General features: G+C 39.3%; 1 protein-coding gene across 1 annotated transcript; it reads left to right on the top strand.

The window, feature by feature from the left end:
• Positions 1–7,013: 7,013 nt before the first annotated feature.
• LOC103465380 (G-protein coupled receptor 84-like) lies at positions 7,014–11,365 on the top strand. Its single transcript, XM_008410138.2, has 2 exons — positions 7,014–7,092; positions 10,189–11,365. The coding sequence occupies exon 2, from the start codon at positions 10,196–10,198 to the stop codon at positions 11,339–11,341; it is 1,146 nt and encodes a 381-aa protein (XP_008408360.2). The 5' UTR covers positions 7,014–7,092; positions 10,189–10,195; the 3' UTR covers positions 11,342–11,365.
• The last annotated feature ends 5,391 nt before the right edge of the window (positions 11,366–16,756 follow it).

The raw sequence follows: 16,756 nt of genomic DNA, 5'->3' as shown, positions 1-16,756 counted from the left end.
CCCCCTTAAAATGGAAACAAATTAATTTACCTGAAAAGTCTTTTACTGTGTTCATTCCTCTTATCATCAATAATAATTCCTGTGATTTTCATAACATTTGCTCTTTTATTGACAAAGTTAGCATGGGGGAACAAAATATCTTAAGAGCCTGATAAAATCTGTTCCCCCCCTTAAAATGGAAACAAATTAATTTACCAGAAAAGTTTTTACTGTGTTCATTCCTCTTATCATCAACAATAATTCCTGTGATTTTCATAACATTTGCTCTTTTATTGACAAAGTTAGCATGGGGGAACAAAATATTTTAAGCGCCTGATAAAATCTGTTCCCCCCCTTAAAATGGAAACAAATTAATTTACCTGAAAAGTCTTTTACTGTGTTCATTCCTCTTATCATCAATAATAATTCCTGTGATTTTCATAACATTTGCTCTTTTATTGACAAAGTTAGCATGGGGGAACAAAATATCTTAAGAGCCTGATAAAATCTGTTCCCCCCCTTAAAATGGAAACAAATTAATTTACCTGAAAAGTCTTTTACTGTGTTCATTCCCCTTATGATCAATATTAAATCCTGCAAGTTTGAAAACATTTGCTCTTTTTTTGCCAAAGTTTGGATGGGGGAACAAAATATCTTAAGCGCCTGATAAAATCTGTTCCCCCTCTCTAAAATGGAAACAAATTAATTTACCTGAAAAGTCTTTTACTGTGTTCATTCCCCTTATAATCAATAAGAAATCCTGTGATTTTCATAACATTTGCTCTTTTATTGACAAAGTTAGCATGGGGGAACAAAATATCTTAAGAGCCTGATAAAATCTGTTCCCCCCCTTAAAATGGAAACAAATTAATTTACCTGAAAAGTCTTTTACTGTGTTCATTCCCCTTATGATCAATATTAAATCCTGCAAGTTTGAAAACATTTGCTCTTTTTTTGCCAAAGTTTGGATGGGGGAACAAAATATCTTAAGCGCCTGATAAAATCTGTTCCCCCTCTCTAAAATGGAAACAAATTAATTTACCTGAAAAGTCTTTTACTGTGTTCATTCCCCTTATAATCAATAAGAAATCCTGTGATTTTCATAACATTTGCTCTTTTTTTGCCAAAGTTAGGACGGGGAACAAAATATCTTAAGGGCCTGATAAAATCTGTTCCCCCTCTCTAAAATGGAAACAAATTAATTTACCTGCAAAGTCTTTTACTGTGTTTTTAAAATATTTGCACTTCATTGTCTGATTTAAATCATCTTTCCATAGCTACCTTATATTAATGAAATATTTGGCTTAACATAAAGCAAAAAGTGATAACCTGCCAAACACCGAGCGGACATGGATATTTCCATAATTGATTGAAGGAATAGTGTCACGTGATTTTTGACTTTCCAGAAAACACCGTATGTCTTTATATTGTAATGTACTTTGTTAGATGCAATATCAGAAAAAAAATTCCTAAATTTGTTGATAAATATTTAAACATAAAATACATTTAATAAAGATTGTGAAACAGTCATATTTATTTAAACCATTTTGGACTTCAAACTTTATATGGAAAAATAATAAAGAATTAATAGAATGTATTTATTTATTCCAATGTTACGGGGAGAATGGATCATTACAGACATTTAAAATAAACGGTTCCCCCGCTTTAACACTTTATTTTAAAGAGCAAATGTTATGAAAATCACAGGAAATATTGTTGATAATAAGAGGAATGAAAACAGTAAAAGACTTGCAGGTAAATTCTTTGTTTTCCATTTTAGAGAGGGGGAACAGATTTTATCAGGAGCTTAAAATATTTTGTTCCCCCATCCTACCTTTGTCAAAAAAAGAGCAATTGTTATGAAAATCACAGGAATTATTGTTGATCATAAGGGGAATGAACACAGTAAAAGACTTTTCAGGTAAATTAATTTGTTTCCATTTTAGAGAGGGGGAACAGATTTTATCAGGCCCTTAAGATATTTTGTTCCCCCGTCCTAACTTTGGCAAAAAAAGAGCAAATGTTATGAAAATCACAGGATTTCTTATTGATTATAAGGGGAATGAATACAGTAAAAGACTTTTCAGGTAAATTAATGTGTTTCCATTTTAGAGAGGGGGAACAGATTTTATCAGGCGCTTAAGATATTTTGTTCCCCCATCCAAACTTTGGCAAAAAAAGAGCAAATGTTTTCAAACTTGCAGGATTTAATATTGATCATAAGGGGAATGAACACAGTAAAAGACTTTTCAGGTAAATTAATGTTTTTCCATTTTAGAGAGGGGGAACAGATTTTATCAGGCTCTTAAGATATTTTGTTCCCCCATCCTAACTTTGTCAACAAAAGAGCAAATGTTTTCAAACTTGCAGGATTTCTTATTGATTATAAGGGGAATGAACACAGTAAAAGACTTTTTAGGTAAATTAAGTTGTTTCCATTTTAGAGAGGGGGAACAGATTTTATCAGGCGCTTAAGATATTTTGTTCCCCCATCCTAACTTTGGCAAAAAAAGAGCAAATGTTTTCAAACTTGCAGGATTTATTATTGATCATAAGGGGAATGAACACAGTAAAAGACTTTTCAGGTAAATTAATGTGTTTCCATTTTAGAGAGGGGGAACAGATTTTATCAGGCACTTAAGATATTTTGTTCCCCCATCCTAACTTTGGCAAAAAAAGAGCAAATGTTATGAAAATCACAGGAATTATTGTTGATGATAAGAGGAATGAACACAGTAAAAGACTTTTCAGGTAAATTAATTTGTTTCCATTTTAAGGTTGGGAACAGATTTTATCAGGCGCTTAAGATATTTTGTTCCCCCATCCTAACTTTGTCAATAAAAGAGCAAATGTTATGAAAATCACAGGAATTATTGTTGATGATAAGAGGAATGAACACAGTAAAAGACTTTTCAGGTAAATTAATTTGTTTCCATTTTAAGGGGGGGAACAGATTTTATCAGGCTCTTAAGATATTTTGTTCCCCCATCCTAACTTTGGCAAAAGAGCAAATGTTTTCAAACTTGCAGGATTTCTTATTTATCATAAGGGGAATAAACACAGCAAAAGACTTGCAGGTAAATTAATTTGTTTCCATTTTATAGAGGGCAAACACATTATTTCAGGCAGCTGAAATTTCCATCCTCTCCTCTTCCCCTCCAATACCTTTGTGAAATAAAAAGCACCTGTTTCCAAATTCTCAAAAAATATTATGTATGATACCAGACATTTCCTTAATCCAGTAATGTCATATTTTACATTACAACGGGATTTACCAAAACGTTTACACTCTGATCTTTTCAGGAAGTCTTTATTTTTTTGCCCTGCTATCGGCCAGCTTCCCTCCTCCTCCTTTATGAGAAATGAAAAATTATAAATGCACACAACGTGTTGGAAACCTGTGTTTGTTGACTGACTTTTATTTGTCAGGCTTACGAGACAAAAGCTGAAAAAAGATCGATTCACTTCGCGTTTAAAATAACACAAAACAGCGTAAAAAGACCTCCACACAAGACCTCGTTTATTTATGTATGTATTTTTATTTTGATAGCTGCCGATTAAACTGAAAGTTACAACAGTGACGTGATTATATGAGTAGTTTTACCGAGAAATCGATCAGAAGCGCCGTGAATATGGTCAGATCCGCCGGATCCACTTCTCTGGCTGCTATGCGCGCTCCCGACACAGGGGGAACAGATTTTCTCAGGGGAACAGAATTTCTCACAAGACCGGACCACGTACAGCACCGGTATGGTGGGAAGTAACGAAGTACAAGTACTTGATCGGAACGATCCGATCCAAGTACTTCGTTACTGTACTTAAGTACAGTTTTCGTGTATCTGTACTTTACTTAAGTAGATTTAATAATGGGGACTTTCTACTTTTACTCCACTACATTTTACAGTAAGTATCTGTACTTTCTACTTCACTACATTTCTACAAAAGTGTCGCGTTACTCGTTACATCCAAGTCGCGTTGCGCTTTTTGTCCGTTAAAATGTGAAGTTCAGGAATTTAAGGTGGCGCCGTAAAATCCAAGCAATAACGTGACTTAGTGTCTGTTGTCACCCATCGGCTCCACCTTTACTCGCACTCGGAGCTCCAGACATGCGCAGTGGTTTCCTCTGAGCGGGAGGAGATGTTTGTCTATAATATAATAGCGCTGCATAAATTGATATGGCGACATGTAAAATCAGCAGCGCTTCGCTTTCACAGACGGTGGGGACTTCGTCCAACTTTTAGCGTCACTTGGAAGGAAAGCTTAAAGAAAGGTAAGATCTGTGCTAGCAAAGCTAGCTGTACTGAGACACATGTTGCATCTGATGAAAAAAAGTTGTCACTCATGCGCTGAATTATTGTGTGGAGGTGTTGACTGAGGTGTCGCATATATGGGACAACGCTGTGACCAAAGTCTGCAATATAGTGATATGACATTCAGGAACGATCCGATTCTTCTGGACGGATCTTTACTAAGTCCTAAGGACTGAAGCCTCACTGAGAGCCGTTCTTTGTTCTTGTGTACACTGCGGTAGCTATATATATATATATATATATATATATATATATATATATATATATATATATATATATAGACATTCATTTAATCGCTGAATAAGTAAAAGTTGAATGTATGAATGCAGAGCATGCTCAATGCTCATTGATTGATTTCGTCTCCTGTCATGGTGGCAAACATCGCAGTGGGAGGGAGGATGAAAACAGTCATGATGCTCATTCTGCTTAGTTACTTGTTGCGCCGTTGGACAGTGTTCATAGTTGAACGTTATTTACCGTTAATTGCAATGTTTCAGTTGTGGTTTCTGACATATGCAATATGGGCAACCACCCAGGGCGTTATTTTTCTAGGAATAGCAGGAGACCTCTTCGGATTGTAGAACAGCGATGAAAGCAAAACAGAATGAAGTGAGTTTTAATTGATACTGGTTAAATATATTTCAGCTCTAAGTATTTAATATCTAGGTGTTTTTATGGGAATGTGGATCTTTCAGATCAATCTGAAAGCCAATTATGATAAACTTAATGTTATTGTGTCATTTAGCGCTGGTCTTGGTCTTGGGTCCGGTGGTCTTGACTACAACTCTGCTACATGGCTCCTTGGTTGCATGTCCTCCACCCTGCCCGCACCTTCTTTACATCCCCTTTCAGTTGGATTTCTTTCTAAATAAATGTGACTAATGAAGTTCATGCTATGTTAGGACAGGAGACAAAATGTTTCCATCCCTGAAATTATGATTCATAGAATCACATATCTAAGTCTAAACTGTTACAGAGAATAAACACAATAAGAACATGTTTAATCTGTGGTAGTGTTAATTAAAATGGCACATTTCTGATGTATTAAAATTAAATACGATCGGCACACTTAATGATATTAGCGATTAGGTAATGCATTCAGCGAGTACTTTTACTTTTAATACTTAAGTATTTTTAAAAGCCAGGACTTTTTTACTTTTACTTAAGTAAAATGTTAATGTGGTACTTTGACTTTTACTTAAGTACATTTTTCACTGTGTATTTGTACTTTTACTTAAGTAAATTTTTTGAGTACTTTCTCCACCACTGGTATTAACGCTATAAAATGAACGCTCTCTAACGTGGTAATCCCATGGAGGGATTTTTTTATTTAAATGGGTTCATTTTTCAGAGGGATACACAGTGAGGGTATTGGGATTTTAGTTATTGCATGTTTATAAGAGCGACTTTCTGTTGTCCTTCCGTGGAAGCGGGCAGCTTTCAAACGGAAATAAAGCACTTTTTAATATAAGTTGCTGCTTTGACATGATCACAGAACTGCCAAAACATATGTACAAAAATCCTAAATAAAACACGAAATATTTGAAAATCAGACACCTGACAAGTGAATCACAGCACTGCGCCAGAAGCTACTGAATAGAAGAAGAGCTGCCATCGATATAGTTGCAGTCAAGCATGTTTTAATGTTACACAATACAGTTTTACAAGTTGCACAAAGTCTAAACTGGTATTGTTGTGCATTTAAGGTGTAAAGTTTATCTTCGACCAATCGCCGAAGATATCCCAGCATCCCAAAGGCATCCAGCGCCCGCCTTTTGTATAAATTTCCGCCAGCGCCCCCTGCCGTCCTCTGAACGCCCCCCGGGGGCGGTACCGCCCACGTTCAGAACTGCTAATATAGATCATTATTAATTAGGTTAGGGGTAATTATTAATTAATTAAAATAAAATAAAATAAATTAACTAAACTAAAAGATTTAGCGGGGGTACGCAGTACCTGCAAGAGAGGGGAGCTGCCGTCTGCTGTAAAGAATCAATGGGTTCACTGTGCAGCCGTGAGTTCACCCACTAATTAGCCGTAACTGATTAGTTTTTCAAGAACAATCTAAAACACTACTTAATCAGTTAATAAATAGCTTTTTCCCATTTCATATTGTTTCTGAACTGTTCGTGCTTTGCTAGAGTAGGGATCCAATAATACGTCAATCGCGGAAGGTTTTGAGTCAGCATTAGGTGACAAACTGAACGCCGTGTTGCACATGTTGCTTAGTCATTTACTTTAGTTTTCCATTCAACCTGGAATCAGGTTTGCTCTGCAGAACAGAAAAAAATAGTAGGTGAACTTTATTTTAATTTTGGAAGTTCACCAAAAGCTTTAAACTGCTGCTTGATCCGTTTATTTTTGGTCGAGTAAAATTCAGGCTAAAACAAATGAGTAAATAAAGAAATATGTTGCTGCAAATATGTGTTTTTAAGTGTCTGTAATTCGAAAAAAAAAACAAAAAACATTTTTAATCAGTATACTCTACAAAACTGTTACAGGCTCTACAGTGGATAGAAAAAAAATGAAATAATAAAAAAATGTGTTATTGGTTCTGACAGTATTTCAGCACACAGTAGTATTTGCAACTAGCAGATAATCAGTTGGAAAAATATGTAAGAAATTAAATATCTATTATGGTGTACAGACTATAAGTTAAAGATGCAAAGAACAAAAATAAATAAAATTTTAAAAAATACAGAACTCTGGGATGGAGCAAAAACCTTTGTACAGAACTGTTAGGAGATAATTCAAATAAAAATAAAAAAATCAGGGAACTAACGTAACACTGAAAACACAGAAGGTAAGTTTTTAATAAATCTCTTCATATTATGCACAAACGCATTTAATGACATATAATTTTCAAAAAGTCTTAACAGAACAGTAAGCTGGTAGGGGTTTTGTGGTTGTACAGTTAAACCACCACAAGGTGGCGAGCATCAGAACAGTATAAAGTTTGATTTGATCGTCATTGTGAATCATTTCTATGACTTTATAAAACCATGATTTGAACAAGGCACACAGGTTTCCTGTCAGACTGGATGAAACTGGTTTCATTTCATTCTATGTCCAGCAGCTCCAGTTTTACAAGGTGTTTACATGTTTAACTGTGTTTAGCGTTGAACTTAATAAAATGTTGTCTAGTTTGCAGCCATTGTGGTAACTATGAACTTCAGCTTGGCTCTACTTTTGCTTTGTTGTCTATTTTTATTTTTGACCCATGTCTTTACAGGAAGGTCTGTGTTAATCACACAGTGACAGAAACAGGAAGGCCAAGTACTTTATAATAACTAGTCTAAACCTGAAATGTGTACAATCAGATTTCACCTGTTTGGTCTCCATTTGATATAAATTTGTGCTCTTTGACCTGTAAAGTAAAGTATTTTGGGTTTAATTATAACAATTATTTGAAACTCCATAATTGAAAACAGAAAACAACATGTACTTCAGATTTTATTTTACCGTAGTTTTGAGATCTTGTCCTTAGTATTATAATTTGTATTCATGCTGGTCTGATTATTTTAAAGTCTCTGATTGTGTCTCTTTTTCCCTTGAATAATCATCACTCCTCACTTTTCTGTGCTAAATAAAACAGGCTTGGTATTTTGACTTGTATGGACTTTAAGTGTTTTATAAAATTAATTTCCAGTTTAATGATCCTAGTTTCTGTGTACATTTATTTGTTTAGAGACTGTAAATCAGTAAGGTTTGATCAAATATCTTATAAATATTTTCTAGTAGTATTATAGGCTACAGGGTAATACACAAAGAAATTATATTTTAATCCATCCATACATTTTCTGCCGCTTCATCCGGGATCCGTTTGCTTGGTCAGCAGCTTCAGAAGGGAGGCCCAGTCTTCCCTCTCCCCAGCCACTTCTTCCAGCTCCTCCAGGAAAATCCCAAGTCCTTCCCAGGCCAGCCGAGAGACATAGTCCCTCCAGCGTGTCCTGGGTCTTCCCCGGGGCCTCCTCCTGGTGGGACATGAACTCCTCACCAAGGAGGCGTCCAGGAGGCATCCTGACCAGATGCCCGAGCCTCAACTGGCTCATCTTGATGTGGAGGAGCAGCGGCTCTACTCTGAGTCCCTCCTGGATGACCGAGCTTCTCACTCTATCTCTAAGGGAGAGCCCAGACACGCTGTGGAGGAAACCCACTTTGGCCACTTGTATCAGTGATCTCGTTCTTTCAGTCATAACCCAAAGCTCATGACCATAGATGAGGGTGGGAACGTAGATCGACCAGTAAATCGAGAGCTTCGCTTTTTGACTCAGCTCTCTCTTCACCAAATCCTCCCGCTTCATGGCACACGCTGCCCCAATCCGCTTGTCGATCTCCCGCTCCCTGCTTCTCTCATTCATGAACAAGATCCCGAGATACTTAAACTCCTCCACTTGGGGCAGGACGACCCCCCTGACCCGGAGAAGGCACTCAACCCTTTTTCGGCTCAAGACCATGGCCTCGGATTTGAAGGCACATTTTAAAATCTTCTCTGAACTATATATACATGTATATTGTTGGGAATTTTTGATCTCATCCTAAATTTAGAGTTGAAGTGAAAAAAAACTTTAATCATTTCCTCTTGTTGGGTCACTTCTGCATTGTGAAGTAGCTGAGTTGGACTTACCAAGTTTATGTGTGACGGTCTACTTCAGACAAAATGGAAACATTTACAAATGTTGGGTCTTTGCTAAGTTATTACATGACAAGAGTTTAAAAGCCTTTTTGAGGTCAAAGTTTAAATATAACAATTATTGAAAACAAGGGATGCAGAGTGGCGCAGTTGGTAGAGATGTTGCCATGCAGCAAGAAGGTTCTGGGTTTGATTCCCGGCGCCAATCTTTCTGCATGGAGTTTGCATGTTCTCCCTGTGCGTGCGTGGGTTTTCTCTGGGTACTCCAGTTTCCTGCCACAGTGCAAAAATATGACTGTCAGGTTAATTGGCCTCTCCAAATTTCCCCTAGGTGTGAGTGTGTGTGTGCATTGTTGTTTGTCCTGTCTGTCTCTGTGTTGCCTGGCGACCTGTTCAGGGTGACACCGCCTCTTGCCTGGAACGTTAGCTGGAGATAGGCACCAGCAACCCTCCTGACCCCACTAAGGTAAAAGGGTGTAAAGAAAATGGATGGATATTGAAAACAAAAAAAACAAGCTGTCAGAATTAAATTATGGTGTCTAGACTTTGATTCATCCACAACATGAACAGCAAGTGATTTCATGGAAGACTACTTACATTGGAGTTTTTGGGAATACTTACAATGTATTCATGGGCTGCACAGTTGGTAGAGCTGTTGCCTTGCAGCAAGAAGGTTCTGGGTTCGATTCCCAGCCCGGGGTCTTTCTGCATGGAGTTTGCATGTTCCCACTGTGCATGTGTGGGTTCTCTCCAGGTAAATTGTCCCTATGTGTGAATGTGTGTGTTTGTCCTGTCTGTCTCTGTGTTGCCCTGCGACAGACTGGCAACCTGTCCAGGGTGACCCCGCCTCTTGCTCGGAACATTAGCTGGAGATAGGCACCGGCACCTCCCGACCCCACTAGGGAAAAGGGTGTATAGAAAATGGATGGACAATGTATTCACATTTTGCTGAGTAACAACCTAGAATGTTGAGTTCTATTCAGGTCCTAAGTGAAAACAGTGAATAGTTTTAAAGGAGAAGGCAAACATGGTTTTCAACGATATTACAGATATAAATCTGAAACAAAATGTTGCATTCTTTCATATTCAGCTCCCCTGAGTGAATCCTTTGTAGAGCCATCTGTTGTGATGACAGCTGTAGGTCTTTTGGGGTTTGGTTCCACCAAATAAGCAATTTTAGAGAGTGACATTTTTGAAAATTTGTTCAAACTGGTTCCCTGCTATGAAATCAGCTAAAGGAAACCAATTTCTCTATTATTTTCACAGCATAAACATGAACTACACAAACCAAATGGAGGACAGTAACTTCTCCTGCTACAGCTCCTCGATGGTGGAGTACCGGTACTTTGCTGTGATGTGGGGATGTTTTGTGATCACCGCTGGAATTGTGGGGAACCTGATGACCATCCTGGCCTTCGCCCTGGACTCCCGTCTCCAGACTCGCTTCAACGTGCTCATCGTTAACCTGGCAGTGGCTGACCTTCTCTACTGCACCATCCTGCAGCCCATCTCTGTAGACACCTACCTGCACCTCAGATGGCGTATTGATCGGGCCTGGTGCCAAATCTTTGCGTTACTCGTCTTCCTCACCAACGGCGTTTCCATCATCACCCTCTGCCTGGTGGCAGTGAGCCGATACCTCCTGATTGCAAAAAGTGCAGTTTTCAACCGTGTGTTTACCAACTTTGGACTTACTTTACTCGTGGTCTTAGCTTGGGGTCTGGGTCTGGCCAGCTTCGCCCCGCTCTGGTCTGTTTACACTTTTGTACCTCAGGTGTGCTCCTGCAGCTTCCATCGTATCAAAGGCCGTCCCTACTCCGCCATCATACTTTTCATCTATTTCGTCATCGGTCTAGGATGTATTGGAATCCCCTACATGCTCATCTACAGAAAAGTCAGGCGTGTATCAAAAGCTCTGCTCCGCCACAGGCTGAGTAGAAGCTGTTCTTGGAAGATATCTACTACTTCCGCTCAGGGGACGGACGATAGCGGAGTGGGAAGTGGTGTGGGGAAGACATGTAGCTCAGAGATTAGCAGGCAAGCAGAACCGGACCAAAACACACATGATAGCGAAAAGGCTATCCTCCCATCTCAGAGCTCAGCTGTGCTACAGTCGCAGTCTGCGACTCCAGATTATAACGAATTTGACCGTGTGACCCGCATGTGTTTTGCTGTGTTTGTCTGCTTTGTGTGCTCCTTTGTCCCATATTTGCTACTAAACATAGCGGACAAAGAAAACCAAGCCCCGCAGATATTGCACATGTTCTGTGCCAACCTCACCTTTATCAACACCTTCATTAACCCTATTCTGTACGCGGTCCTGAACAGACAATTTCGTCAGGTCTACAGCAAGCTGCTCAGCCGAGCTGCTGCTCCTTTCATCCGCCTCTGCAGCTGGTGCCGAATCTACAAAATCTGATTTCATAAAACCTACTTTGGTTGATCCATGAGTCCATAGTGTCCATTTCAGGCTTTCTGGTTTTATGTCTTCTCTGGGTCTCTCAGGGAAAACATTTCCTGAAAGCTACCAGCATTGACTTTTTATTGTGTTTAATTAGAACTGGACTACATGACTGAAAAAACTTATCATGAAGTCAATGTCAGTAATTGTCGATATAGATAATTATTAATTAGGTTTTTGTTTTAAATATCTGAAATACTCTCAATGCGGTGGCATAACCTTTCCTGTTTTATCCTCAGTTTCTACTCCACGCCATTGGTTTATACGTCATTGGTTTAACAGTTATGAGAAACCTTAAACTTCTACTGCGCCAGTTGTGTTGTTGCTAGGTAACTGAAGTTGGAAAGAATTTGAAACTGCAGTTTGCTAGGTAACCAAAGAATGTTAGTTGATTCCCTAGACATCATTTCACCAACTTTGAGAGGTTTGCCCACATTTCCCAGAATGCTGTGCGGAAGTTCTTTGATCAAGTAAAAAAAACAACAACAAAAGGCTGATTTTAAATCACATTTCCTTCACTTATATTATTTTATCTCATAGATATTTAAATCTATTTTGAAGTATAAATTTAGGTCACACTTTACAATTCAATGAGCAGATATCTTTGTACTCCACTGTATGTTGTTTATTGTGTAATAAATTGTATTAAGAGGTTAACTGTGTCGTGACGTCATTCAGGATAAGAAGGAAAAGCAGGGTGCTTTGCAGGGACGGCTGGTAAGTGGGCTGGTAGGGCTAAGCCTTCCCTGACATTTACAATAAAGTTGTTAAAATAAACAACTTAAAAGTTACTTTAAAATAAATACATTTTATAAGTAATGTATCACATTTTGTTGCATTTTCAACAAACCTGGTGTCAAACAGCTTGGGAAAAATCCCTGGGTCTTTCCGAACAGTGATGTTATAACGCGTTACTGACGTCGGGCCACTTTTTTAAGTAACGAGTAATCTAACACGTTGCTGTGTCAAATCTAGTAGTCAGACTACAGTTACTTATCGAAATCAGTTTGCATTACTGTGCGTTACTATCTTCTTTTGGAATTTAATTGTATTTTCTACGCGTCTTGTCGAGTGACCGACGTCTCTGTGACCGTATCAACAGCGACAACAATGGACGGAAGAGGGAAATGCGCATCATGTTGATGGAAAAACAGGAACTATTTTGAGTTTCTGTCACCAAGCCCGGTTATTATAAGTGGCTTTGGGCTTTTTTTTAAGTCGCTTGCAAATTTAATGAGTCGCCGGTTGCGCCTTTTTGGGATCGTTTTTGAACGTAAAGTTACCCATTTGGGCTTGGAAATAAAGAGACTCATAATAAATCCCCAAATTTGTCCTCTTTAAGGCTCTGCCTGTCCATCATTTCCCGGATGATTCGTCCCGCTGTGTCTTTGTTGATGTCAAGTTAATATTTTACTTGTGAATTACGTTGAGCTATTCAGAAAATTGCAAGCATCGAGACTAATATGAACAGCGCAATAAACGTGAAAACAGCCATGAATGAACGTATAACTCCCTCCAGGCAGAAAACGGACACAAGGCGTTCTTGGTTGGTTACTGGCATTTAATAACTTCGCCGTGAGAACTGTACAAAAGATAAAATACATTTACATAAAGAAAGACAATCCATTTACAAACAAAACTAAAATACAAAATGAGTACCTCATTGGCCGCTTCAACCTGAAAGGGTTAGTAAACTTTGTGTAGCTTCTTGTAACACGAGCCTCGGTGCCTCACCAAATCTCTCCAACAAAGAAAAGAAGAAAAACATGCTGCCCTCTGCAGTGTGTGGTGTGTAACTAAAAATATGTACCTAAATGAAACAACAAATTAAACATTGGTTCCACTCTGGTAACCTTTTCACAACTTAAAATCATAAAATTAAACCAAACTGTATAACTGCCGCCGATGGCAGCCACACTCCCACCAAATCACAGGTGATTTCCTACTAAACCTGAATACAAAAGAAAAATGCTTGTGGTCTAACATGAGTTATAGAAAGTCACGTGTTCTGAGCTACTCAGCTTCGACAAGAGTAACTGTTTTGTGGATGGGTCTCTCAAGATATACTGGCTTGTTAACTCTTTTTCTTTGGTCATCAAGTGTTGCATCACTCATCAACAATTCGAGTTTCCTAATGACTCCATCTTCACTAGGGTACACTTTAGTGACCTTGGCCAGTTTCCACTCATTTCTGGGTAGACTATTGTCCATCAGAATCACAATGTCATTGATCTTGGCATTTCTCTGTGTCTTGTGCCATTTGTTTCTTTGCTGAAGATTCAGCAGGTATTCCCTTTTCCATCTGGTCCAAAATTCATTGGCCAAGTACTGTACCTTGCGCCATCTTTTGTGAAGATAAAGATCTTCTTTCACAAACTCACCAGGTGGTGGTAAAATCACTGAAGACTTCATGGTCAGAATGTGATTCGGCGTAAGAGGTTGTGGAGAAGTGGGATCACTTAGCAGGTGAGTTGTTAAGGGCCTACTATTTATGATCGCCATAACTTCATAAAGATATGTACGTAAAGATGAAATGTCAAGCCTTTTGGATGAATGATCCAAAATGGATGTCAACACACTTCTTACTGTCCTGATCTGCCTTTCCCAGGCTCCACCCATATGGCTAGCAGATGCTGGGTTCATGACAAATTCACAACCTAGTTGTTTTAGGCTTTCTTGGTCCATTTTCTTTACAGATTCCAAGAACTCTCGTCTTGCTCCAACAAAGTTGGTTCCCTGATCTGACCGAAGCTGCCGAACATTTCCACATATGGCAATCAATGTTCGAAGAGCATTAATAAAAGCGTCAGACGTCATGTCGTCAAGTAGCTCTATATGCACAGCACGCGAGCACAGGCATGTGAATAGCAGACCGTAGCGTTTAAGCTCCTTTCTTCCCTCCTTAACGTAAAATGGGCCGAAGCAGTCCATTCCACACTAGGTAAAGGGAGGCGATGTTTCCACTCTTTCACGCGGTAAATCTGCCATTCTTTGTACTTTGTACTTTCTTCTGAACTTCCTGCATTTCGCACACTTATAAATGTAAGAAGACACTGTGTGACTGCATCCTAATATCCAGATGCCATTTGATCGGAGCTCGTTCATGGTCATCCCACGTCCTTGGTGATGAATTTTTTGATGGAAATGATCAATGAGCAGCTGTGATATATGGGTTTTGCTTGGCAAGATTGCTGGATGTTTAATGTATGCGTGTAAAGAAGAACGTTCCAGCCGACCTCCTACTCTGAGCACACCCTTTTCATCCAAGAAAGGATTCAGTTTATGCAGCCTGTTTGTGCTATTCTTTGTTTCCTCCTTGGATTTTAGATCTTTGATTTCTTGAGAAAACACTTCTCTTTGGACTGTAGCTATGATGAAAATCTCAGCCTCTTTTCTCTCCTCAAGACTGGTGACTTTGTTGGTTCTGGAGAGCAAACCCTTGACCTCTTTGACACATTGCATGAGTCGTGCAATGGCTTTAACCAGTCTTGTCCAGTTTTGAGAACCTAGAGAAACGATTGAGCAGAGACTCTTCTGTCGTCAGTGTCTTATGTACAAAGGTTTTTTGTAGTTCTGGATCTTCAGCTTCCAACTCTCCCACCTTAACATCATTAGCAGGAAGTTTGTCATGCCAGAGAAAATCTGGACCAGTGAACCAGTTGGAAGTGATCAGTCCTTTAGCTGTCAGACCTCGCGATGCATGATCCGCGGGGTTGTCTTCAGAGGCCACATATCTCCATTGATCTGGATCGGAACCTTCTTGTATGCGCTGAATGCGATTCGCCACAAATATGTGAAATCGTCTAGCATCGTTGTTAATGTATCCAAGAACAACCTTCGAATCAGTCCAGAAGAATTCTTGGGCTTGAATCTCGAGCTCTCTTTTAAGCAGGTCACTTGTTCGAACAGCAATAACAGCTGCTGACAGCTCAAGTCTGGGTACTGTGGTGACTTTTGTAGGGGTCACCCTGGCCTTGCCAATAACCAGAGAACAGTAGACTTGGTTTGATATACTGACAGCTCTCAAGTAAGAACATTCGCCGTATCCTTTAACACTTGCGTCTGAGAAATGATGCAACTCATATCTTTCGACTTTCTCAAAACCCTTTGGGAGATAACATCTTTGTATTTTGATGTAGGACAGGTTCTTTAGGTCAAACAGCCAAGACTCCCATCGTGGTTTGAGATCCTCAGACAATGGCTTGTCCCATCCAATCTTGTCTCTACACATCTCTTAGAGTATTTGCTTCCCGACCAGAATAAATGGTGCTACAAACCCAAGAGGGTCATAGATGGATGCTACTGTTGATAAAACACCTCTTCTAGAAAGGGGGCGTTCATCCACAATCACTCTGAAATGGAACTGGTCCGAAACAACACACCATTTGATTCCCAAAGCTCTCTCAATGTGTGACTCTCCAAGAGTCATGTCACGATTTCTTACTGAATCTGCACAGTCATCTTCTGGAATGGATGCAAGAACATCTTGGTTGTTGGAAATAAACTTGTGAAGTCGCAGCTTGCCAGCACTACAAAGTTGTCTTGCTTCCTTCACCAACTTTATAGCTTCATCTTTGGTTGCAACACTTGTCAGTCCATCATCCACGTAAAAATTTCGTTCAATGAACTGGACAGTTGTTTCACTGTAGTGGCCTTGACCTTGGGCAGCAACGTGCTTCAACCCAAAGTTTGCACATCCTGGCGATGATGCAGCTCCAAATAGATGAACTCTCATGCGGTAGATGGCTGGTTGAGCCTGAAAGTTTCCATCATGCCACCAGAGAAATCTCAAGTAGTCCTGATCCTCTGTTTTAACATGAAATTGATGGAACATGCGCTCAATATCACACATTATGGCAACTTGTCCCTTACGAAAACGGCAGAGAACACCTATCAGGCTGTTCGTTAATTCTGGCCCAGTGAGCAGGTAGTCATTTAATGACACACCTTCAAACTTTGCAGAGCAGTCAAATACGACCCGTATTTTTCCCGGCTTGTGTGGGTGATAGACTCCGTGATGAGGAATATACCACACAGGACTTTTGTTAGTTTCTTCTTCTGGGACTCTTTCTGCATCTCCATTTGTTATGATTTCACTCATAAAGATTGTGTAGTCCCTTTGGTATTGTTTATCTCTTTCAAATCTCCTTTTCAAGCATCGGAGTCTGTGAACTGCACACACCTTATTATCTGGGAGATTTGGTCGATCTTTCTTGAAAGGAAGTGGCATTTCACAATGACCATCTGCTTTAATTTTGACTCCTTTTTCCATTATAGATAGGAACCGCAAATCCTCCTGAGATAAATTTGCATCTTCAACTCTTCTCTCACTGAAGTCAGACTCAAGCATCCTCAACACATCTGGTGGAGAAA

This window comes from Poecilia reticulata, chromosome 5, assembly GCF_904066995.2.
Source record: "Poecilia reticulata chromosome 5, P_reticulata-male-v2, whole genome shotgun sequence".
NCBI classification, from domain to species: domain Eukaryota; kingdom Metazoa; phylum Chordata; class Actinopteri; order Cyprinodontiformes; family Poeciliidae; genus Poecilia; species Poecilia reticulata.
This window is presented reverse-complemented; position numbering and strand designations above follow the sequence as displayed.

Bases quoted from the DNA above. Each gene is read 5' to 3' on its own strand.
- LOC103465380 (XM_008410138.2), top strand. From the start codon at position 10,196: ATGAACTACACAAACCAAATGGAGGACAGTAACTTCTCCTGCTACAGC.